This window comes from Gobius niger (genome assembly GCF_951799975.1).
Source record: "Gobius niger genome assembly, chromosome: 11".
Taxonomy (NCBI): domain Eukaryota; kingdom Metazoa; phylum Chordata; class Actinopteri; order Gobiiformes; family Gobiidae; genus Gobius; species Gobius niger.
The window spans coordinates 16715507-16739599 of record NC_136862.1 but is presented as its reverse complement, the minus strand read 5'-3'; the positions used below and the strand labels follow the sequence as shown (position 1 = coordinate 16739599).

Below are 24093 nucleotides of genomic sequence, written 5' to 3'. Positions count from 1 at the left end.
CTTTATTATCTCGTTTAAAACTGTAATCATTACACTGTGATATTGTGTTGCAAGAAACGGATAAGAACTCCCAGGCCAATAAGCTCATACTAATAAGAATATTTCAGTTATTGGGGGTCATAATGAAAAGTATTATTGTGAACTCAATTCAGTGGGTAAATGTGAGTCAGATGGAAAACCACAGAGATTTAGCAATATTTTGTAGCTTCTTGTAATATCAATATTGTGTCGCCTAATATTCCGATAACAATGATTTGTAAAGAAACAGCAATGACTGCAGCACATGAGATAAAAAGCTTGTCTGTTTGATTAGAGCTATCCACCATCAAGGGCTAAATAATATCAAATCTAATTGTGACCTTTCAGTAGAGACTATCGTGACTCAGAATGTGTTTACTCTTGCTTTTCATTCCTCACTCACTCCTGCTGGTCAGCCTTGCTAAATATTCAATCACAGAGAAGTGACCTCTAAGAAGAAGCAGATATCTTTAGTTACCCCTTAATGACATTTATTTTTTTGGGCCATATCACCCTCTCCTAAAACCATCACTCAGCAGTGAAAAGTATATGACTTCTCTCCATGTATCAACTGTTCCTTCTATGGACCATTTTTCAATCACCCAACTTGAAAAGCTTGTTCTGCTTTGACCCAGTCTTGGTCAAAATAACGCCTCTAACGCTGTCACTAAGGAATAATTGCATTGCTTTTGATGTGTCGGAAAATAATTCAAAGAAATTACAAGGATTTTTCAGTGATGGTTTGTCTTTACATTTCACCATATCCCCATGAAATTACCTTTGTGGCACCTTTTACTTCTCGTAAAACGCATCTCGACTTTGTAATTGACTGAAACAGGTCCGATCTTTACAATCACTATAAATCCAAGGCAGTGGAACAGGCAGCTGCACTGAGTTATGACCTGGTGTGGAGCAGTAAAAAAGAACGAATGTGGATATTTCATCACCAGTGAGGGCCGGGACTCAAAACAACAACATGGCATCACATTTTCAAATATAAAGAATTTTACATGAAAAATATGTCCTGATGCTGTGGATGCAGATCCTACACAATCAAGCAGCGAGAAGATTTGATCTGGCTTGTTATGTCAGGACATTATATTTTGAAGTGATTAAAACATTCTGGACTAACCTCTATAAGTCAAACAACTAACTGTGGCTCTGAAATGGCTTGATTTTCAATGTTGGACTATGTGGCCACTTTTCATCATCAAGTGTGTTGCATAAACATGTATTTGCCTGTGCTGACACACAAGAGATACACTAATCTAATCGAACAGGCAAAAGTCTACAATTGACAAAAGAAAAACATGCATGTGAAGTGGAAGGAGAACAATTTAAAGTCAGCAGAGTAGCCTACAGTGTTTAAGCTTTAAAGAGACTTTACGATCTCATCTCCTTTTCCCACAAAACGGGATTTGAACAACTTCATGCCAAACAAATAGCCTCAGCGCTTAAATGTCTCTCTTCAGGCAGAAACATGCTGCTTATAATCCATGCATGTTGCCTATACAGGATATGCTATGTTTGCAAGACAAGTCTCTCCCGCGTTAACAATAAGCTGCAGCGCACAATAGCCTTTTAAAACGCGGTGTTTGGATCTGACTGTATTGATACAAAGTGTCTCTGCATCGAAACCGCTTTGAACAGTGATGGAAGGCGCCTTTAAGCCAAACGATGCTGAGGCTAAACCCGGGATCAGCAGGTGTTTTGATCTTTTTGTTTCAAAGAGCCAGCGTGTTCAAATGCATTTCCAATCGATGTGTCACAGGCCAATTGTGCTTGGTGATGATGTGTCGGTACAAATCTTACCATACCTTTCATCCAGTCGACTACTTGAGACGAGCTCCACTTGCTTACTGGCTCCATGACCAGTGCCATGACAGAAGTTTGTCTTAACAAAGAGAAACAGTCAGGGTGTCCAGATTCTCAAAACATACGCCTGATATATAGAGGGGAAAAAAGCGTTCTTAGCAAAAACAGACTCAGATGATTGTATCCTTCTTTGCACAGTTTGTACGTTTACAAATTAGAGGCAAAACATGCAGGTAGGTCCAAATCCGGGTTTTGAGTGAATCCGAGCGACTTGTGCACGTTCCTGTGCCGTTGATCCGCTTCACGAGGCGCGGTGGCCGTAACGCTGTGGCATCAGGGCAGTGGAGCACACTGGCCAGTACACTCTCCAGTATGCATCTTGAAGCGTTCATAGATGCGGACAGTGACTTCCCAGTGTCAGCTGGGTGGGCGCGCTCGCTCTGTGCATCCTCCCTCGCCTCTCCGCGCACTGGACCAATGTAGCGATAACTGATGACAAGTGCCACGAGGAGGCGGACACAACAAAGGGCGGGGCTCAATATGAATGTGAAACAACATTTTTCTACCATTGGCACACTACTGTCATCTTCTGGATAAGATAACAATAATAAGAACGCTGGGGCTGTAGGCCATTGTAGCCACAGACGCCTCATGGGGAGGTGTACTGACCACGAGGCTGCCTATCTGCGCCCTCGGTCACTCAGATCACCACCATTCTCTCACTCACACTGCATTCACATAACAGCAACAAGCCGGATTGTGAACATCATACCTCCCGGTTATGGGGTGACTCTACCGCTTCGTCAGTAGGTTATAATTTACACCTTCAGACCTGCAAAGAAATAACTTTCTGTCCTTGAATCCACAACATTCCGTGAACACAAACACAAAGTAGACGTAGATATAAACCAGGCATTTGGTAACCTCGAAGTTCAATCAGTTTGTCACCAGCCACTAGAGCGCGCCCTTTAGTTTAGGACCACTGATGTTCAAGCAAGACTTTTTAAATAATAATAATGCATTGGTTTTATATAGCGCTTTTCTGGACACTTAAACACGCTTTACATTGCATTATTCATTCACTCCATACCCGGTGGTGGTACTACTATTGTAGCCACAGCTGCCCTGGGGTAGACTGACGGAAGCGAGGCAACCAGTCTGCGCCATCGGCCCCTCCGACCACCACCAACCACTCACTCACTCACTACATTCGCGAGGCTTCCTGGTGTTCCCAAACGGTCTCCCATCCAAGTACCGACCAGGCCCTTCCCTGCTTAGCTTCCAAGGTCTGACGTGACTGGGCATCGCAAAGGCGGTATGACCACAAATAATAAAGTAGTAAAGGCAGCTAAAACATGAGCAAAGATAAGAACTGTAGATGAACGTGCAGAAAGTTTCAGTTGCACGTGCAGCCATTTGCAGGCAGGTACACTTATGGTCATCCATCCTCAGGTCATGGGCAGCAGAATTGCAATATTGACCGTGTCTTCTGGCACCACTGTGGCTCTCCAAATGCTTATTTATTCTGATGTCATGAAGGTAAGACTGCTTCATTTGTTTCATTCATATTTGCAAAGTGTTATCCCGGTTGTGTCCTTGTCATTGTAATATTTCACTCGTAGTTCAGGAGCGCCGTGTGCTACAATGGGACTCACATTCAACCACGCCAGTCTAAAAGAATATTTGACGTACTGAAGTATTTCTATTGGTAAAGCTTCTTGATTGTCGAGATTTTTGAACATACAATTGAACCTCAGGAAAAAAACATCTCTGAGGTGCTTTATGTAATGTTTCCAGTAAAAATAAAGATCTTGTCAGAGATGAAACGCAGGAGGTGACGTTCAAGGACAGGCAGCTGCATCTAAAGTCGATGTGAGTATGAATCACTAAACCAGGAATCCTGCCTGAATTCTCTGTTTACATTGTAAAGTATAAACTAGGGTTGCACGATGAGAAACTGACACCTATTTCGAGATCATTGTCATATAGGAGGATTTAAACAAAAATGGCAAACAATAGTCTTTTTTTTTTTTAGAGAGAGAGAAATTGAACTAACTCTGGGCAAATCAAGACTGCACACTTTGAGTTCCCATGCATTTTTGCTTTAGGCTGGGTTAGAAAAAACAGTGTCAATATTAGTCTGATAGATTTTGCAATATTGTGGTTGTCATGTGGATCTTGCATCAAACAAAATTGCAATGATAATTTGAGGATTTATTGTGCAACCCTAGAACAAGCCAAATAAAATGTACAAATTGTTTGAATGTACGGCTATATCTAAATATTCAGTGTCCCGGTACATAACGCTCGTGGCATTACTCTGGTCTTGGAGTAGATGGGACGACTTGAGTGCCCGTTACTGCTCATTGTAGGTCTGGATGATCAAAACTGTCCGAGCTTTGAGGCAGAGTTAGATGTGAGTTTTCTGTGTTCACGTTTTGCCAATTCCAGCTGTAACATCTGTTCAAGAAATGTCATTCTTGGCCACATCGACCTGGGCCATGTGAACACGACTGCAGATACTCAAACTGGCTGTAATATTTGTTTTCTTCTGATGTCAGTTGTGTTCTCAGACTTTTTGTCATTGTTTCTAATTAATTTTGTTTTGAACACACTATATATTTTGAGACTGAAAATCCACTTAGTCGATTCATAACATTTGATTAATTTATCATATCTTTGATAAACTTCCCAAGCTGTTTGTTTCTAAACTCTATAAAGGTGACCATAATCTGTAAGGCCATGAAATGCTGGCAGATTCTTACGGCAACATTTATTCATATCAATATTATGAATAGCAAAGTGGCAGAAACGCTTTAAAATACAGTACATGAATTCTTGAATAGTTCAAGAGGACTTTACATTAATTCATTATGACTTTGTGCATGAATCATGAATTCACATCAGTTCAATAGGCTTCACTTTACAAACCAGGGGCGAGGACCAAGAACTGCACTAACTTACTCGTAAACTGAGCTCCTCATCGGGTCATCATGAGTTGTTTTGAATGTGCCGTTTTTCAGAACCCCAACTTATCATGAAATATGGAGGTCGTGAGGGAAGTTTGTTTGACTTAGAACTGGTCCTTGTTGGTTCAGATTTAGTCCAAACAGCGCAGGAACCTCATTAAATATGTATGTACTTTGATATGTTTCTGTTCTTTTGAGGAGCTTTGACACATAAGTCACCTTTAAAATGTGCAGTAATATGTACTTTTGTACCTTTGTTGCTAATACAACAAAGGTACAAAAGGCGTTATTTCATCATTAAATCCGTTTTGCTCTTTCAGATTGTACTACTTTTGACAAGGCGTGCTAAGCCTGTTGCTGCTTAATTTAAGAGGCACATTCATAATGAACTCATAATGAACTAATGAGGATTTTTTTCCTAGTAAAGAAAGGTTGGTCCTTGCCCTGTCGGGATCAAAATCACCATGATCTTTAAATGTGTCAATTCATGAGTATTTATAAATGAAGCCTAATGAACTCAATAATAATTAGGCTTGTATTTATATATATGCCTAATATATATTTTTATATATTTTATGTAAAAATATACACATTTATTCAAAAGAAATCCTCCACCACACAGTCACACAAAAGAGAATTACCAAAAGAGAATTACAATAGATTTAGAAACAACACCAGATTACTATTGGAACCAATATCAGAAAGAACTACAGTGTACACCTGTGATTTATCTCGAACTAAGAAAGATTAATGACGTAGTAATTCTTTTTAGACTTACTTCGTCCTACCAAGTGTTCTGTTTATTTTGGTTCATTCTACAAACATCTGTAACAAATGTACAAAATACTGTGTTATGTATTTAAATACTCTTCAAATTTTGTGTGAAGCTTAAAACTGATGTATTGTTAAAAATCTGTATCTGTTAAGCTCAGGAAGGACTTGCATCAAAAGTCAATGTGATCTAGACCTAATAATTGATTATGTTATCTAAATGTTCATTGAATTGAACATGGGGTCGGCACTTATTGGCTTATTGCTTCAGCCGACTCCATTTTGAGCATCCACGCTGTATGAATTTTGGAAGATAAGACTTAAACTAAACTACTTAAAAGACTTAAACTAAAAAAAGAAAAAAAAAGGAAAAAAAACAACTAAACACACATTACTAGAGCTAAAATTGATTGTTACAACCTAACCCTAACTCTGGAAACCAAACTTTAGGATCAGCATTGAACCTGCCTGGTTTGTCAGATGAAGGACATGTTGGAGAAGCAGGGACGAGTCGGCTTCTCACGGTGCTCACGTATTGTCCACACTCTCGGATGAGCATCTTCAAGCCTGTCAATGTACCCACGAAGCGTAAGTCGTGGCTTATGACTAAGCAGAACAAAGGCCCGTTCGCGCCAGTTGAAGTGAATTCAGGGGCATTTCTTTTGTACAGCATTGGTCGTTGACTCCTCTTTTATACTACAAATACTACTCTTTTATGCCTTTTCAAACTGATTGCTTTTTTGTCACTTTGCTTCCATTTGTCTGCTGGTCCATAAGGGTCAGACCAGCAGCACAAAAGCAGCCAGTTTTCTCTGGAAATGCACCAGATTATTTCAAGTTAATCAAGAATGAACGCCAGATTTTAAAACTTGAGTCTGAACCAACCACTTACAAGAATGACCAAAAGTCTACACAAGTTTAGAAATAGCCGACTTCAGTGATAATTCTTAGAACAAGCACAATTCCCTGGAATGAATTTCATATTTACTCTGTATGACAACTTTAATCAACCCTTTGGAGAAATGTTTTTTCACCATCATAGTTTTACCTGTAGACCTTCTTAAGTATATTTTGGATATATTCTCCTCCCTTTTAATAATGGACAACAGCTTTGTGTTGAAACCTGAATTATTTATGCTTTGTTTGTTTGTGCCAAAAGGTAAGTGCAGTACAAATACTCTGACTTGTGACATTATATGCTTTGTTTTTTATATTAAAGCATCCTGACTGTTCCTAACTGGAATGTCTTTGTCCAGATATAATGCTGAGGGGCGGGGAGACAGTGGCCCACTCTCGAGTCAACAGAACTGACCTGGCTTTAATTGACCAAATAAAGTTTTGTTGTGTAAACTTTGACCTATAGTTGCTTTACCTGTTCTTGTAAGATGGCAGGTGGACACAGGTCTCCGTAGCACATTAGTGAAGGCGTTAAAACATCACCTGTAAAATAACCAAAAAACATTTCATTTTAATTACTTCTTTTTCTCCATTGTGATTCCTCTTGCCCAGTGTTTCTCAATCTGGTGCTGAAGAGCCTTTTATTGGACACTTAATATAGCCAAATAGAACTGAACTGCAATATTGATTTAAAACTTCAACACATTTTGGACCTGTTAAATCATTCGAGAGGTGATTCTTCAAATGCCAAATTTAGATTTTGAGGTTTGAGCCTCTGCCCGGTTCTTGAGCTGCTCTCGTGAGCTGGATGAAATAAACAACAGCAATTAAAGCAACATAAACATGAGGCAAAATAAAATTAGTGAAACTTACCAGATGAGCGGGCATGCTTTATTTATTTATGTTTTACTAGGACTGCAGCCTGCCTGGAGAGGGCAGTATGCTCTGTATTGTACTTACTCTGAAAGTAGTAGTTTTATCTTTAGAGATATTTGTATCTAAGGCTTCAGAGTTCAGATCAGAGAGTAATGAAATATATGTTTGACTTTTTAAAGCACTCACTGATAGAGTATACATCATAGATTATATAGAGATATATTTCCCTTTTTTCTGTAGCCATAGTGATCAGGCGGAGGGTGGCGGTAGTCCGCTACGTTAGTCCGCATCCGCCGTTAAGCCGCCAAAGAAGAAGAAGAAGGAGCGAGGCGCATTTGACACTTCCTGGTTGGCGAATTTTCTGGAACGACGGAGAAAGTTTCGTCCTCGTCAAAGTAATGCTGCTAGTTTCATACTTTCATAAACACACGTGAGGAGAAACAATTTTGATAGAAATTCTTTGCTAAAATGCTTCTGTTTCTGTTCGACACTATCTTCTTCTCCAAACATGTATTTATTTATTATTGTTGACTGCCTTTACAATGATCATTGTGCTGTGTAGCCACAGAGGGAAAACGGAAAAAGTTTACTTGCAATAAATCGTATGCAGACGCTGTAACGAAATGTTTCAGTTCAGTGTAATAGAGGAAGCAGTCCGTCCTGTTTTGGTGAAACATTTATAAGCTGTAATACTATTTTTCTTCTCTAGGTGGCGACAGGCGCATTGTAATCTGCTGCGTCACATTTTGGCCTTGAATTTGTGATCCTGCATTTTCTGTGGAGTACAATAATAAATGATGGAGGATCCGGAGTTGGACATGGAGGTGCCCTCACCCTCAGGCAGTTTCCTGAATGAAGAGGCCTCTGTCAGCATGGAGGACCAGCCTATTGAGGAGGAAGAGGATGAAGATCTTTACTACATCGAACCAAGAAGACCCTCTTTGGATTTGGGGCCGTTACCTATGGAAACAGGCGCACTGTAAGATGTCCTCTCTTAAATAGAAGTGTTCATATGTTTGAGATGTCTTACTTTTCCCCGATCTCTCATAGGCTTTACGTTGAGAGGCCCCAATCTCCTGCTGAAAGTTACCTGTCGATGAGAAGTGAAGGCATTGGCAGTTCTGTTGTTTCGTCTGAAGAGGATCGATATTGTACAAAGTATGATTACTACATTAATGTTAAGACATTTAAAGTTATCTGTCTCATGAACAAACTGGTTTGGTTACAGGATTCATCTGGAAAGAACAGACTCTTTTTCCACTTGTTACTCTGTGGACAGTGATGATTGTGAAATAAGGACCAAGTATGTGAACTGTATAATATAGATGTATTCATGCTTTATATATCAGCAGTACCTACATACCTTTTATGTCTTACTCAGAGTTAAAAGTGAAGACGCCATGGACGATGATGACACTCTACCAGAGTTGAAGGAAAATCTCACCGACGTCGTTCAGCCTTATCTGACAGTAAAGTTTGTTTTTACGGTGAGCTTTTCAAAATTCATTTTATGAGAGGTGAGTAGAGTAGCCAACATATTTATTTAAGTAAGAGTCACTTTAAAATAGTTTTACTCCAGTAGAGGATCGCCAAAGCGTGCACATGCGTATGTCAAATGAGCACATAATTAATTAAAAAGACGAGCAGACAAATGTTCTATCCGCTGATCACCAGCAACGCCTCATTACAAAAGCATCATGGTGAAGGCAGGGAAGGCAGCTGTTTTAGCGGGATATTACAGGCAGAGCCTCAGCCCTGAGCACATTTGGAGTTTCCCTCTGCACCGATCTCATCTTTGTCATCAAATGCGGGACGCAGGGTTGAGCATTTCCCTAATTCAAACTATTGTTGGGGCTAGATCAGGGGTCGGCAACCTTTAACACCGAAAGAGCCATTTGATCTGGTTTCCACGGAAAAGAAAACACTGGGAGCCGCAAATAAATAAATAAGCCTTAATTTATCTGTGGTGTAGCTGCTGTAACCACGCGTGGATGTTTTGGTGCGAGGCAGCGTGGGAGATGCATTCAGGGACAGCGGGAAAGGCGCACTTCTTACTGTCCCTTTTTTCCCCACTAACGCAGGAAAATCGGGACAAATATATAACAGTGTGGTTCTCCAGTGGGGGGGCAATGGGGGTGGCAGGGACTGGCTCCCAAACATCAGGAGGAACGACCGCAGGAGGAGGAAAAGCCGGCGTTTTGGCGGGTATACCGGCTTTCGCGAGTATAACGTTTATTTTGAGCGACGAAAAACAATAAAATATATTTATTCTAATATGTCAAGATCACAATAATCTTCCAATTTAGAACTGAAATATTAAAGAATGAACACAAATAAAATACACTTCAATTAAATACTTAGTTTTTTTTTTTTTAGTAATTTATTTTCCCAAGCCACTCAGAGCCGCAGTATAAGGATGAAAGAGCCGCAGGTTGCCGACCCCTGGGCTAGATGCAAGTTGGCCATTTTATACTCACTACTGCCACCTCAGGTCATACGTGTAACTGCACACTCTATACTAAGCTTGTGCATGACGGCAATTCAGGACCCAAGTAACACCTTTTTGAGTGACAGTGCAGGATTTTAGAGGCAGTTGTGGTGAACAGGTCTGAGCTCATTTTACACATTAGGACATGGCTGGAACATGTAGGTGGAGGAAAATACATAATTTTAACATTTTTAAACTCTGTATAGTCCCTTTAAATAAAAGTAAAAAATACTGTAACTCCTTCATGAAGTAGTAACTATTACGTGTAAATGTATGTAGCTGAGTACTACCCGCCTCTGCAGATCATTAGATCAATATACAGTACTAATATAGAGTTTTCTAACCTCTGTCTCTTGAATCAGGCCATTTGTAAAGTCCTGCAGCAGCTGAGGCCCATCGGGCTTGAGACGTTCCGTGGGCACTTGTGGCATCGCTACCCACAATCCTTCAGCAGCTCTCTACAAACTATAGATATTGTGGACATTGTGGACCAGATGCTTGCGTGCTACAGCCTACGAGTGTCCCTGCAAATAACCAAGGCTGTGCTGCTGCAGCTGGAGCAGAAGAGGCTGGTTGATTTTCTTGAGGATTTAGAAAATGAAAGTAAGTACATTCTAAAAATTAAACGTATACATTTACAGTTTAAGATTTGCACAATTGACTCTGTGCATAACTTCAAATCATAACAACGCCGCCCAAGAAGTGACTTCCTGTTTCGATCCAGCACACCAAAATAAAAGCACCATCTTATTCATTAGTGCAACAGTTCATTAGTTCAACTTTCTTTTTGCCTAACTATTAACAGACAAAACACTTAAAATGTGTTTATTTAATTATACTCTTGTAATGTTGCAAGTACCTGCTGAACTAATCAATGAGACGAGCTGTGTGCTTTTATTTTGTCGTACTGGATCGAAACAGGAAGTCACTTCTTGGGCGGCGTTGTTATGATTTGAGTCACTGGGTATGCATGTGAGGTCATAATGTTCCGTAGTGAGTGCCAGAATCTGTTTGAGGTGCACTGTTGAGTTATAGTTTGGTTTAGTTTCCATTTACAATGGAAATGATGTATGTGCATAGTAGTGCCCTCCCTGTGGTTCTCAACCATCATCAATGATGAGCTGTCACCCAAATTAGTTTAATTAAAACATATATTTTCACTACAAATTATTATTGAGCAAGCATTAAATGAACATGAAAACTGAAATGATGGTAAAACGATCAAGTAACAACAATTTTAACAGATCCAGGAAGTGTTTTTCAGTAGATAAATATTAAAAGAAATGATGACAGACAGATATGAAGGCAATGTTCCAGAGCTGTTTGATTCATTTCCCACTGACTGAACATGGCTGGCACGGCAACAGTTTCAAATGGTTTACTTTCTTCTGTCACTTTCTGTCAGTGTCCATCCAATAAGGAAGTGAAACTATAAACATCACCAAAAAATGTCAAACTTAAGAAAACTGGATACAATCTGCCCCTCCTGGTTTGAGCCCGAATGATCCTGGGAGCTCTGTTGTCGGGGGCTTTGTGCCCCCGGTAGGGTCTCCCATGGCAAACAGGTCCTAGGTGACGGGTCAGACAAAGAGCGGTTCTCCTTTATGAGAGACCAACAGGTCCGGTTAATCGTGAGGTCGTCCTTCTGTGGACCCACCACCTGAAGGAGGAGCCATAAGGGGCAGGTGCAATGTGATGGACAAGTGGAAGAAAATGGATGGATGGATGGATGGATGGATGGATGGATGCAATCTTAAATATAATTGTGTTAACTAGGTTTTAGCAAACAATGTGTCTAAATAATGTGTCATATCCACAGCTTGTGTTATAGAACTGTAGTTGGCACCATGAGTGTCTTTTAACCACACTCTTATGTTGGGGAAAAAAACAACAACAACAAAGGAACAGAACACAGAGCATTTTTGTTTTTTATTTTACAGATGAAGTGCACTATGAATTAAGGGAGAGGTTGAAGAAGTTGTATGGCGTCTTCGAGGGTCCAGGAGGAGAAGAAAGACCTTTGGATGAAGTTTACACGGATCTCCGTATTGTGAAAGGCGCCAACAATGGTCCCAATGTTGAACACGAGGTGATGACAATACCGAACCTCGCAAATAAGAAACCTAAAGAAGATAAACATATCCATGACATAATCAGTGTAGATTTCATAAAGGAGATCGAGCAGGTGATAGTGTTACGTGGAGTTGCAGGATCTGGGAAGTCGATGTTCGTCCGTAAATGTGTCCAGGAATGGAGTAATCATAACCTCGACCACGTTAACCTAATGTTTGCGTTACCAATCAAAGAGATTAAGCAAAAGTTTGGAGATTCCGACACTTCATTTTTAGATATTTTATATCACTTCTACCCTGAAGCCAAAAGACTGAATACAAAGCAGTACAGCAGCAATAAATGCAACATCTTGTATATTTTTGATGGTCTCGAAGAAATCACTGAGGATTTTGACTTGCCAAATACAAGGTGTATTTTTGACATCAATAAGCCAGCTAAACTCAAGGTTATTTTTGCAAGCATCCTCAAAGGCGTAATGCTGAGATCTGGCTTCTTTTTATTCACTGCCCGGCCATTACCAAAATTCCACGTTCCCCATGACACAAAGCACCATGTGTATGAAGTGTTTGGCTTTAAAGAGGAGGTGAGAGAGGAGTACTTCAAGAAGAGGTTTAAAGATCCGAAACAAGCTGGTCGTGTCATCGCATACGTCAATTCTTCGAGGACGCTCCAAATCATGTGCTATCTGCCTTTGTTCTGCTCACTGTTGTCTGATTTCTGTCAGAGCATATTTAACAAGCAGGGCCCAGATGCAGAACTGCCCAAAGGAATCACCCTCATGTACACGAGGCTGTTTCTAGCGCTCTTGCGCGACTACCGCAAGGAGCGAGAAGCTGCTGTTGATGAGAAAGAATTCGTCAAGTCACTTGGAAAACGTGCGTTTGCCATGTTGGAGAAAGGCGTGTACTCTGTATGCATTAGCTATCCACGCGATCTAGAACCATTGGATGAAGCGGAATCTGCGACTTACAGTGGCATGAGCACCGTGTTCTATGTCAAACCAATGCCGTTTTTAGATGAGAAGATGTTTAGCTTTTTGCACCCCACCATGCAGGAATATGTGGCAGCTCTGAATGCGTTTCTCTCATGTCTAAACGAAGACAAGAACCTTTTTGATGCACCAAAAAGCAAAAAGTGGAAGCTGAGTTTAAACAAGAAAAGCTCAAGCATCATAGAACTGTACAAGAATGCACTGGAGAAAAGCCTGCTTTGTGAAGATGGAAAACTGGACATTTTCATGCGTTTCTTGTTCGGTATGTCCAATTCAAGCAACATTGAGCTCATCCAACGCTTTATCAACCCCAATGTCAAATGGACATCAGTTGCAGAAGAAGTAGGAGCTCTTCTTCGGAAGAAAATAGCAGAAAACCAGTATCCAGCCCGGGCCGAAAACTTGCAGTTCTGTTTAGATGAGCTTGTGTTGCAGAAGTCGCCGCCGACAAGGAAGCTTTCTTTTAAAAGATAAATCGACGTTTACTTCAGTTTGGATAACAAGCTAAAGGGAGAAAGTATATTTCCAGATATGGCTTTTAATGTATTTTATTTTATTTTATTATTGCACAAAAAAAATCTTCTGTTGTATAAGTACAAGTCACATTTTCCAAGACGTCATGTCTGCTTTGATGTACTTCTAGTTTTTGTCTTGTCCCTTTGTCTATTGCAATGAGAATGCTTTGTCAATTGGATGACCTTATGCACTGCCCCAAAAGCATTTGTCACTACGCAAGTAAAGTTACTCTTGAAATCCTCTTGTGCAACTTTCTTCAAAAACAGACCTCTTTGTAGGATTCCTCCCTCCAGTGCGGTGGATCTTGAATATACAAAGTTATTGTTACACATTAATGAAGTAAAGGCACAAAGCTGTAAATGCACTTTCAGCTTTAGTTTATTCCATTACTCACTCTTCCAGCTCCACAATTCTTTCACTGCTTGTCGTGTCTTCTGGAAAAGTGCCGTTGACGAGCCAGTAGATGAGAGTAACGTCGTCATGGTTTGTGAGCGCTTCGCAGTGGAAGATCAGAGGTTTTCCTAAGCAAACATAAGTAGTTTAGACCTCTTATTAGGCACGTATTGAGTTGTAAATGTTACCTGGAAGAGTTGTGATGTGAACCCGCTCTGGTCCAATAATGGTCGGTGTGTCATCTTCTGCTACTGCAAAGGAATCAGCCTTAGATATATTTTAAAAACAAAAAGGTTTTTCTATAGAAACAACTTACCTGGAAATCCATCTATGAACAAAAAGCAGCAAGCAGAAAAAGCTATAATACAATAAAACAAGTTAGAAAAGCTACAGTGAGGAATCGTGGTACCTGTTTACCTGCATTTACCTGCTAAGGCATGTGATGGCTTCATTGTAATAGATATTATCTTGTTGATACTCCATGGTACTACTATATATACACACAAAGACTTCCCCTACTCCCACTCAAAGGCCATGGAGGGAAATTCCTTTCCAGCCTACACATGCCCAAAAAAAGTAATGTACGATCAATCACATGGTAAATAATGCTGACTAGTACTCTGCTCATGGTGGTTTTGTAATGATATATATTTCACGCAGGGAGGCACTTTCATACATTCATCAATAAAAAATGCAGAGAAACATGGTGATATTTATTAATCAGTTTTATAAATGAAATACTGACAGACATCAGTTCTGCCCCTTTGCACACGGCAAGGTCTAGTAAGAAAACTGAATGACCGAGGCTTACACTGTGAGCAGTACCTGTTATTCCCACATCAGGGGAAAACCGTGTATGATAAACCTGGACAGTAGTTAATGGGTTACTCTGGAAGATGGAGTTTCAGCACACACAGAGACCTGTCAGTTTTTATTGTATTTGACAAGTCATCTCTTGCTCCCCATTAAAATAGTTCTGTTGTCTTACTTCTTTATCAATAACACTGATAATTTGGGTACTTTATTAGATGTGCCTTTAATATTGAGCTGAGATTAAATACGAAGTTGAAAGCCGCAAATTGATATACACCGATATATTGGTCTTTGCACTTAAATTATTGGCTGTGGGCCTTTTAGCTCCAACACGGGTTTAACATGATTTGTTAAAGCCTACTTGTTTGAACGATTTAAAGCTATTGGATGCACTAACAGGTGGCTATGTGTGTTGTGTATAAACAGAAACTCAATAACTTGTTATAAATTGGCTTGATTTTCAACTCCGACCCAAATCATCAGTCGAGCTTCTCACCAAAGGGGAAAAAAAATCCTAATCATAGGGTTATGGGAAATGGACATCAGAGAAAAATAGTCAAATTTCCCTTATTGATGGAGCAATGATGATCAATCTTGGGTGTTACCCGAATGTCAGCCTCTACCGATACTGACCATGACTGACTGACAAACTTCTCTTTTGTATTTCACCTTTGTCATAAACTAGTCATGCTGCCCTTATATTCCGGGAACGTGACCTTTGTGAAAACCTCAGAGTAACCCTTCAACTACATATTAATGGATTTTATTTTTATACAGTTAAGACATCAGTTAATAAATTATTTAAAGCAACTCTGGTAATTTCAGAGCTGCTTTTTTCTAGGCCATAAAACGTTACAAATTATCAATATTTCAGTGAATAAGTCGTGTCTTCAAAATTGATTCATTAATAAAATAAAACAAATGCAAATACATTGAGTCTGTACAAAAGAGATATCACTTTCATACATGTGTAATTCAATGTTACAGCCCACAGTCAGTGCAATGTCCTCGGATAATCTCAAAGTCCATTCTGACATCTTGAAGTTCACTCCAGACCCAGGATGTAGTTGATGCCCTGCACTACTCCAATAATCACCGGTTGCCAGGCCACCAAGTAACGAAGCCAGTCCAAAAGCTGTCCATACATGACATGTGGCCTCTCCCAGCTGAAAGGGTGGTTAAGAAATGCACGTACCGCAAAAGAAGGAACTACATATTGAACTTCTCATGCACATAAATGGCAAACTGTAACACGAGTGCCAAAAAGGATACGGATTACTAAACATCCTCTTCAGATCGACCTTCTCTTTGCAGTACGGACACGTCTGCTTCTTTCCCACAATGCACCATCCTCTTATGCAGAACTCATGGAAACTGGACACACAGTTAAGTCTTAAACGTACCAATACAAATCAAGAAAATCACAATTGGTAGTTACAGTATCATATCAATACAGGATACACATGATTGCAGGTCAGTCTGTATGTGTTCTCAATAATGCCCTCCTCATTCACGTCCACGAGTATAGGCTGACCGCAAACAGCACAGATATTATCAGAGAGGTGCTTGGTTGGCATTCCTGAGGCACTGTAATACTGAAAACAAAGGTTTTATTATTTTAAATATTCTTAATATTCTTACCCTGATGGCAATAAACTCATACTACTTACACCTATAGTCGATGCCATAAAATCTGCACACATTTCAGCAAAATCCCTTCCAAGGACCCCATAGTACAAACCATAGAAAAGGAGTGAAACGCCAAAATCCATCGCATCTTCTGGTTTTATCCTGGGAAAAAGGAAACAGATGAAATATTTGTGAAAAATATGTAAATGTATAATGTACAATAAGCATGAATGCTTCTTTTATGTTTATTAGTCGGTCCGTTGAATTTATAATCTGGCCATTGTTTTGCAGATATTTAAACAGCCTATTTTTGTTAAATAAGGGAACGGTAGATTAGTGAGCTCTTCATTAAGTGTGTGGCTCAAAACTGTGAATTTCCCAAACATTTTTGATATTGATTAAACAATATCAAAAATGTTTGGGAAATTCACAGTTTTCTTTGCGTAATGCAAAACATTTTGTATGACATACCTGAAAATTAGATTTATACCAAAGAGTGTAAACATAACAACGCTATATCCAGCTATTCCAATGGCATAGCTTATCTTGTAGAGGAGGAAGAACCACTTGTACACCAACCTAAGGTTAAAGAATCATAGAAGATGCATTGATCATATTTGTGCTGCTTACTTCAGTAATAACTAAAATGGAGTAGTTTGTACCTTGGTGTGGTGCACGCGAGTGGCTTGCGGGTTGCACGAAATGACACGAATGCTGTTATGGTGGAGAAGATAAACCAGGTGCTCAGGAACCTCCACCAGTGAAGTTTGGTTGTAAAGTAGAGCGGTACTACCCACATTTGAAAGAGGGTCACCAACTACAAAAAACAAAAACGGATACATTCAGAGGTCAGTCTCTAGATATAGAACCTGTCCTACAATTTACATTTGAATTTGTCTTACGTTGTATGATTTAGAATGTCTTTGTTTCCATTGGACGAGAACTAGCTGAGCAACGACTAAGGTAACTATTAGGATCAAAACCATTTCTGCGTGCATAGCCTCGTGGCCTCGGTGCTTTGCATGCATTTGTGCATGCTCCACCCTGTAAAGAAATACCAAATGGTTAGACAAAGGGATTCTCTTAGGAATTCAGTAGTGACCAAACAAGATTAGAAGTGCACACACTAACCTCCATTTCTCCTCTGGTGAAAGCTTTGACAAATCAATCTGGGGGAAAAGTATTACAATATTATAAATGATGTCGTCTGTGTGAGAGGAAATACAATACTTGTATGAAGTTAACATAAACAGCATTATTACTACTAATGATAATAACTATACGCTCAAAATCGCTTTACAATTTTGTGCCTCTTCATTCACTCGTGGTAGTGGTAAGCTAAATTTGTAGCCACAGCTGCCCAGAGGCAGACTGATGGAAGCGAGGCTGTGCCACTGGCCCCTACGACGACCACCCCCACCAACCACTCACCCACACACACTTCATCGAGGCCAAAAATAAAATAAAATTACACTATAGTACCGACTATGCTGTGAAGTCAATAAGTAAATATTCCAATGCGTTTAATTTGGAGGTTTGTAAAGTAGGTTTTGGATAATTTTGACATAGATTGTTTAGCCTCACAACGGTACCATGGTTACTATTCCTACAATACATCAGTAACCTCGTCATGAACGAGTCCAATCTCTGCCCTTTGACCTGATCAGCCACATACGCTACAGTAACAAACGAATATAGTGTTGGTGAAAATGCATATTCCAGGTTAAACGGCCCTAGTGAGCTTGTTTTTATAGTTCAGACGTCTCTTGCACACATGGATCGACTGACACTTAACCAAAATAGCTCTGTGTATGTAGTATGTTCATGTTGTTTACAGGAGCCTCTCAAGTTTTATGTTCGCTCTTTGGCTGTTTAATCGATTGCATCCCAATAAGTCCTCAATGGACAATGTCCTCAGGTGAAGCTGAAAGCCCAGTGAATGTAAAAAAAATGTCATAGTAATTTTCTTGCGATGGTGATGACCAGGTGTTCACTGTGCTAGCAGGGCTAACCCGGAGAGCTAACGTTAGCTCTCAATGAATAACATGTTAAATTGAACGACTTTTGTTTGCTCATTGATCTTTACCTGATGTGCTTCGTCTCGATGTTCCAGTCCATGGTCGTGCTCAACACCATCAACCTCCACCTCAAACACGCCAGCCATCTTCAGATTGTGATTTTACCTTTCCGGGGCCATTAGCATTAGCATTAGCCAAACTGTAAGACAGGGACTTCCGGCGCGTCATGCACCTGTTTCAAAACAAAAGCATGTTGACGTGTCACAGGGTTTTACCGAAAAATGCATTTCTTACGGTTTACATTTTACATACTTATTTATGCAAACTTTTATTTTTTTCCAGCAAACATTTTTTATTTCACAATGCAAACCATTTAGGATTATAATTTATATATAACATAATACATTCATTTTCAAGCAAACTACAAAAAAAATAAATTTAATTTAATTTATAATGATGTTTTGCTTGACAGTTACAACTGTTGGAATGTAATGAATTTTATTTATTATTTTAGGCCCATGGAAGGACCAAGAGTGGGTAATTTTTTGCTCTACTGTACTGTAGTAAAGTTGTTCTTTTGTGTTACATCTATTTGTGAATTGTAAGTTTATTAATGCTCTGGAGTTGTCACAATTTCTCCTTTCAAATAAAAACGACTGAGATCAGGACAGGACACTACTGTCACTTGGTGCAATCCATCAGATTAAGGCTTGACAGACACGCAGTAGGATTTGTCAGGAAGGGATTTGAACCAGGAGACAAACGCTCACGGTCTGCAATCAAGGTACAATTTTGGATGATTCAGATATTAGATTTCCTTTTTTTGAGTTAGACTTTGGACAATAACTGGAGATTGACTTTATGGCTGTAAAAACCTTGCAACTGAAGGTTTCATTCTTCTTGTTTATGTTGATGTGTGGTGTGAGGGGAGAGGGGACTGGAAACTAATGTATTACTAAAGTAGGTTGGCTTGTCATGTGTAATTATTTGCTGAGCACTCATTTTATATTACCCATAGATCTGTAAAATCAAGAAGGAAGATTGTTTTGTTCATTTATATGTAGGTTTATGTGTATACTGTACATGCAATACTATACTAATAATTTAAGCTTGTGTAAATAAATATTATTAAACAGGTTGCAATGCGGAGAACAGTTTTAAAAGAGGCAGCCCGGCGCTTCCCATGGCTTGCCAATGCCACTCTGTACGGCTGCATGTTTGCCAGTGGGGACCTGGTCCATCAGCTTATGGCCAAAAATGAACAAATGGACTGGAAGCACACCAGAAATGTGGCCATTGTGGGCTTCTGTTTTCAGGGACACTTCAACTATTTCTGGCTGCGAGCTCTGGAGCAACGCTTTCCTGGAAAATCTGTCAGGAGTCTCTTTAAAAAACTTATCATTGACCAAAGTTTTGCATCTCCTCTTGCCACCAGTGTCTTCTACACAGGTGAGTAGTTTAGTTCTTTAAGTTTAGTTTATTATATACTTAACTATATATCTGATTTGCTTTAGCCCAACATACTGTATTACAGGATCTCAGTGCTGTCTCAGTGCCTTATGTAATGTTTATAAGAAGTCTGTGAAGGTCTATTTACTGTGTCCTACAGGAGTGAGCTTCTTGGAAGGGAAGGAGGATGTCTTTGAGGATTGGAGAGAGAAGTTCTTCAACACCTGGAAGGTAAGCTCAGGGACAGCTTCACTGGCACAGTAGCTGAGTTGTTAGCACTCTTGGTTTGCACGTTCTTCCCCTTCTGGATGGGTTTCCCATATGTGCATGTATCCCTACACATGAACAATAGGTAAACCTGACCATGATTCTGACCATGATCTTGAGATGGGTTGCCGAGCGGAACCTGTGGTGCTTTTTGTGTTTTGTTTGCTTATTGTGTTTTGCTCAAATTAGTAAAATATTGTGACATGGTTACCTTTATAATAAGAAGTTCCTCACTGTGGTAAATTAAGTAAAGCACCATTGTTGGCAATTAGGTCATAGGTGATGTCCAGTTGCAGCAAACATGATTTGTGCTCTGTAAAAGATAAGCAACATCATGAGTTGGGCTGGATGAAGACTGTTTGCTCACTGAGTGATTATTAAAGATATTGATATAAACGTAATTTCCTTCTACCTGTCTTTCAGACCGGACTCATGTTCTGGCCATTCATGCAGGTGACTATTGAGCTGTTATGATCATTATTTTGTATCTATAAGTGTTATATTTACTGATCATCTCAATTCATTTCTTTAGTTCCTCAACTTCGCCCTAATGCCTCCCTATGTAAGGACCTCTTTCATGGCCTGCTGTGCATTTGTTTGGGCCACATTTCTGTGCTTCTCGCGTCAGAATGGAGACGGGACAGCAGGCGTTGCACTAGCGTTTATTTTGGACCCAAGAAAAACTCTAGAGGACCTGAAGGAAGTCCGTAAAAGAAGCAAACTCCAAAAGGAAGACTTCTGGATCCACAAATAAAGAGTCAAATTATGTAAATAGTATTAAGTACTGCATTCCTTACTGTGAATACTTGATTTTTCAAAACACCCAGGAACCTTACTTCTTTCAAGTAAACTTACCATTTAATTAAGCCGTATCCGACTACACTGTCTGCCTTCAGTAAAATAGGACTAATGTTTGTATTTGTAAAACTCATTCTCTGTATGTTTGTAAACAGTCTCTATGTGAAACATCATGTAATATCACTCAATTTACAAAAATAAATAAACATTCTTTACACAAATTGTGTGCAATGCAAAATGCTGCAATTCCTCTGTTTGAGGGGGATTGCACTAAATGCATTATATGACATTGGTCCGGTGATGGTGGATTAACCAGGATCAGATCATTGGTAATCCTCCATGACCCTGCAAAACAGTGACCTCAAACAGGAAATAAACTGTCCAATCAGAGACGAGCAGGCTTTTCCACCATATTCACTGCATATTAGGAGGTCATTGACAAGCCAGAGTACTACACAACACATAAAATATAATTTAATAATTTACCCACAGCAAATGTTGAGGCCTGAAGCTGACCTTTATAAAGCTGTATTTAAAGGTAATGTGATTAGGATGTGCACGGAGTGGTTCAAAGTCACAGTAACAATTTGAGTTGCTTTAAGCTCCATATGAGGACCATAGACTGTAGGTGCCATGTCATTGGTCCGACAAACCATTAGTCCCACGTCTCATTATTCTGAATATCTACCATTGAGCAGAGGTGCCATTAGTCCGGCATCTCTAACCCAGTTGTGGATTAGAGAGATTAGAGAACCATATACAACCATTGGCTCTAACCTTAAGGTCAGTGGACTCTTGCCTGAACCGAATTTTAGTTTTCAACCCCTCCTCAATGGGACATTATTGTAATAATGAAACGTCGGACAAATGGGTCATTGGGCTAATGGGCCGACACCTAGACTGTATTGGACGGTCTACAAGTTTCTCATGGCTTTTGTTGTTGTGATGTATTTTGTGTAAAGGACGTGGGCTGTGGTTGCTGCAAATGTGTGCGTGGGAGTCCCTTTATGTTAATCTTTACCCAGCTCAAGCCGTGCTTTCAGATTGGATAATCATCTTGAGAACCTAAACAAAAACTGTAACATTAACAACTTTTACATCATATTTTTTTGTGGGGAAAATAACTCTATATTCTATCTTTAAAATATCTTAAAATGGCTATGATTTAACCTGAAGCTATTTTGCAGTAGGCTACTTAAAGCCACACTGTGTAACATTTCTCCCATTGAATATTATATACATTACTAGCATTTATTTCATTACAGATATTTTTATTGATTACCATTGAGATGTTGATTAGACAAAGCCAAATACAGGTTTTGTCCTCGTCCAAATCTATTCTTTTATTGCAAAAGCACCACAGCAAAAGTGGCATTTTCTGTGTCTGTCTAGCTGCTCATCAGGAGTTTGTATTGCTGTCAACAGTATAATCCAAAATGTCTTTAACTCAGGGGAGAGTGGGGTAAGTCGAGCCAGTGGGTCAGTTGAACCACCCTTTTAGTTTGAAAATATTTTATTTTTATGTAAGTTTTTAAGATAAGGCTTTATTTATTTCACAATGGAGAAAGTCATCTGTTACATTCAGTTCTCAAAAACTCTCAGGGTGTGCAGAATAGACAGGAAATGTGATAACAAAAAAAACACTAAATAGAGGTAAATACAGTGACGGCCAAAATAGATTTATAGATTTGATCTTTGCATGATTTGAAATTGCCAGACAAAAAACTGGCCGTAAAATCACCCACTTTATACGAAAAGTGAATTCAGAGTGAATTTTTGGCCTGATCACAAAAACGATAATAATAATAACTAGAAATGCAATGGCTGCGCCATTGCGATTGACTGCGGAAATGCGGGAAGCGAATGCAGAAATTGCATAAACTTTTCAAATTGCATAATCAAATTTGCATAAACTGGTAAAATGCATAAAATGTCATGTTGCATAAACTGTATAAACTGCAAAAAGTGGTAAAATACATGAATGGGATAATTTGCATAAATTATGTAAATTGCATAAACGCTTTAAAATGCATAAATCCTAAATGGCATAAACTCTTACGTTGCATAAACGGTTTAAAATGCATTAACTGGTTAAATCCCATAAAGTGGTTACTTTGCATAAATTGTTAATATTGCATAAACTTTTTATATTCCATAAACTGGTCAAACTGCTGAAATGGCCTCAGTGCTTGATTGGCAGAAGCTGCACAAATGGCTGAAAGTCCTGGATTCACCCCATACACACCAATGCGACAGGTCCACATACACACCAATGCAAACATTTCAAACTCCCGTTTAAAAAAACTGGAAAACTGCAGAAGCCAATTTTTTCTCAAAACCCACAAGTTGCATAAGCTGAACATGCACAAAGTGGAGAAATTGCAGAAAATGCAGAAAAAAGTGCAGAAAAGCATGGATTTGCGGCAGCCCCATTATAAGTCAATGGGAAAAATCTCCGACATTTCGGCTGATTGCGGAAAAACCGTAAGTTGCAGAAGTCCCAAAAGTAATAGCACCCTTCTCCTCAACATGCGGAACGTTTTGATGCATAACTTGCATAAATTGCACAAAGCATGAAGGTGCTGAAAGCTCTAGAAAATCGGGAAAAAGATGGAAGAGGAATAATAATAAAGAACATGAAAACCAATAATTGACTGCGGAAGAATTCCGCAGTCAATCAATTAAAAAAATACATGTAGGTTTTTTTTCTCCTTATGTTTGTTAGTAATTTTCTTCGGTCTAAAAGCAGATTAATAGCTTAAGCAGATTAAATAAAACTAAAACATGAAGAAAACCAAAGAAAACACCCCCAAGAAAATTGTGTAAATTGAGCCTCCTCTAGTCCAAAAGAAACTACTGATGACAAACTACAGAATTATTTTTTTTAATGTATATTTATATAGTTTTTTCACCATTTATTGTTAGTTCTGGGTCCAGTAGAAACATGCAATTAAAAAGTAAATATTACATTATTATTATTTTTAGATAAAATGTCATAATCTGTGGGAGGAGCATAAAAGACAAATAATTGCTCAAAGGAAACACTAAAATAAAAAAAATAAAAAAAGACCTGATTCTGCTCCAGGGGTAAAATGAACCACAAGACAACTTTTTTTTTTTGAAGACCAACATCTTTAAAGCCATAATTTCCAGCCGATTTTTGAAGATGCAAGAACAAAACATCTCAAATGTCTGTAAAAAGTACATTTTGTATCTATTTTATATCGACCAAAGCAAAAAGTGTCTAATCTTACCCCACTCTCCCCCACTATGTTCTCATGGATTCTTAGGACCCCCGGGTGATCTGAGGCT

At 39.2% G+C, this 24093-nt stretch overlaps 4 protein-coding genes across 6 annotated transcripts in view; 2 read left to right on the top strand and 2 right to left on the bottom strand.

The window, feature by feature from the left end:
- The window catches only part of LOC306970530 (connector enhancer of kinase suppressor of ras 2-like), a 45388-nt gene extending 43249 nt beyond the window's left edge, over positions 1–2139 (bottom strand). For all 3 annotated transcript variants that reach the window (XM_079566521.1, XM_079566522.1, XM_079566523.1), the window contains exon 1: positions 1836–2139. In XM_079566521.1, the coding sequence (XP_079422647.1) occupies positions 1836–1899 (64 nt within the window). In that variant the 5' untranslated portion in view covers positions 1900–2139. The remainder of the gene's footprint in view (positions 1–1835) is intronic.
- A 5501-nt stretch (positions 2140–7640) lies between these two features.
- Positions 7641–13454, top strand: LOC306970923 (NACHT, LRR and PYD domains-containing protein 3-like). The gene is made up of 7 exons (XM_079567005.1): positions 7641–7741; positions 8056–8325; positions 8397–8504; positions 8575–8649; positions 8728–8833; positions 10197–10437; positions 11775–13454. Exons 2-7 carry the CDS (start codon positions 8141–8143, stop codon positions 13370–13372), a joined length of 2313 nt encoding a protein of 770 aa, XP_079423131.1. The 5' UTR covers positions 7641–7741; positions 8056–8140; the 3' UTR covers positions 13373–13454.
- Positions 13455–15142: 1688 nt separating this feature from the next.
- On the bottom strand, positions 15143–18492 carry rnf121 (ring finger protein 121). Its single transcript, XM_079565779.1, has 9 exons — positions 18336–18492; positions 17381–17418; positions 17152–17293; positions 16912–17066; positions 16721–16828; positions 16291–16411; positions 16082–16215; positions 15893–15994; positions 15143–15786 (listed from the first exon to the last, which is right to left on the bottom strand). Exons 1-9 carry the CDS (start codon positions 18411–18413, stop codon positions 15666–15668), a joined length of 999 nt encoding a protein of 332 aa, XP_079421905.1. The 5' UTR covers positions 18414–18492; the 3' UTR covers positions 15143–15665.
- An 807-nt stretch (positions 18493–19299) lies between these two features.
- LOC306969972 (mpv17-like protein) lies at positions 19300–20884 on the top strand. The gene is made up of 4 exons (XM_079565780.1): positions 19300–19716; positions 19877–19947; positions 20407–20436; positions 20516–20884. Exons 1-4 carry the CDS (start codon positions 19410–19412, stop codon positions 20735–20737), a joined length of 630 nt encoding a protein of 209 aa, XP_079421906.1. The 5' UTR covers positions 19300–19409; the 3' UTR covers positions 20738–20884.
- The last annotated feature ends 3209 nt before the right edge of the window (positions 20885–24093 follow it).

What these genes read in the sequence shown, in the direction of transcription:
- LOC306970923 (XM_079567005.1), top strand. Translation starts at nt 8,141, where the DNA reads ATGATGGAGGATCCGGAGTTGGACATGGAGGTGCCCTCACCCTCAGGC. An exon ending in CCTATGGAAACAGGCGCACT is followed by an intron (nt 8,326 to 8,396) that starts GTAAGATGTCCT and finishes GATCTCTCATAG; the next exon opens with GCTTTACGTTGAGAGGCCCC. An exon ending in GATTGTGAAATAAGGACCAA is followed by an intron (nt 8,650 to 8,727) that starts GTATGTGAACTG and finishes TGTCTTACTCAG; the next exon opens with AGTTAAAAGTGAAGACGCCA.
- LOC306969972 (XM_079565780.1), top strand. Translation starts at nt 19,410, where the DNA reads ATGCGGAGAACAGTTTTAAAAGAGGCAGCCCGGCGCTTCCCATGGCTT. An exon ending in AGTTCTTCAACACCTGGAAG is followed by an intron (nt 19,948 to 20,406) that starts GTAAGCTCAGGG and finishes CCTGTCTTTCAG; the next exon opens with ACCGGACTCATGTTCTGGCC. An exon ending in TGTTCTGGCCATTCATGCAG is followed by an intron (nt 20,437 to 20,515) that starts GTGACTATTGAG and finishes TCATTTCTTTAG; the next exon opens with TTCCTCAACTTCGCCCTAAT.
- rnf121 (XM_079565779.1), bottom strand. Translation starts at nt 18,413, where the DNA reads ATGGCTGGCGTGTTTGAGGTGGAGGTTGATGGTGTTGAGCACGACCAT. An exon ending in ATCGAGACGAAGCACATCAG is followed by an intron (nt 17,419 to 18,335) that starts GTAAAGATCAAT and finishes CTTTTCCCCCAG; the next exon opens with ATTGATTTGTCAAAGCTTTC. An exon ending in AAGAGGATGTTTAGTAATCC is followed by an intron (nt 15,787 to 15,892) that starts GTATCCTTTTTG and finishes CCACCCTTTCAG; the next exon opens with CTGGGAGAGGCCACATGTCA.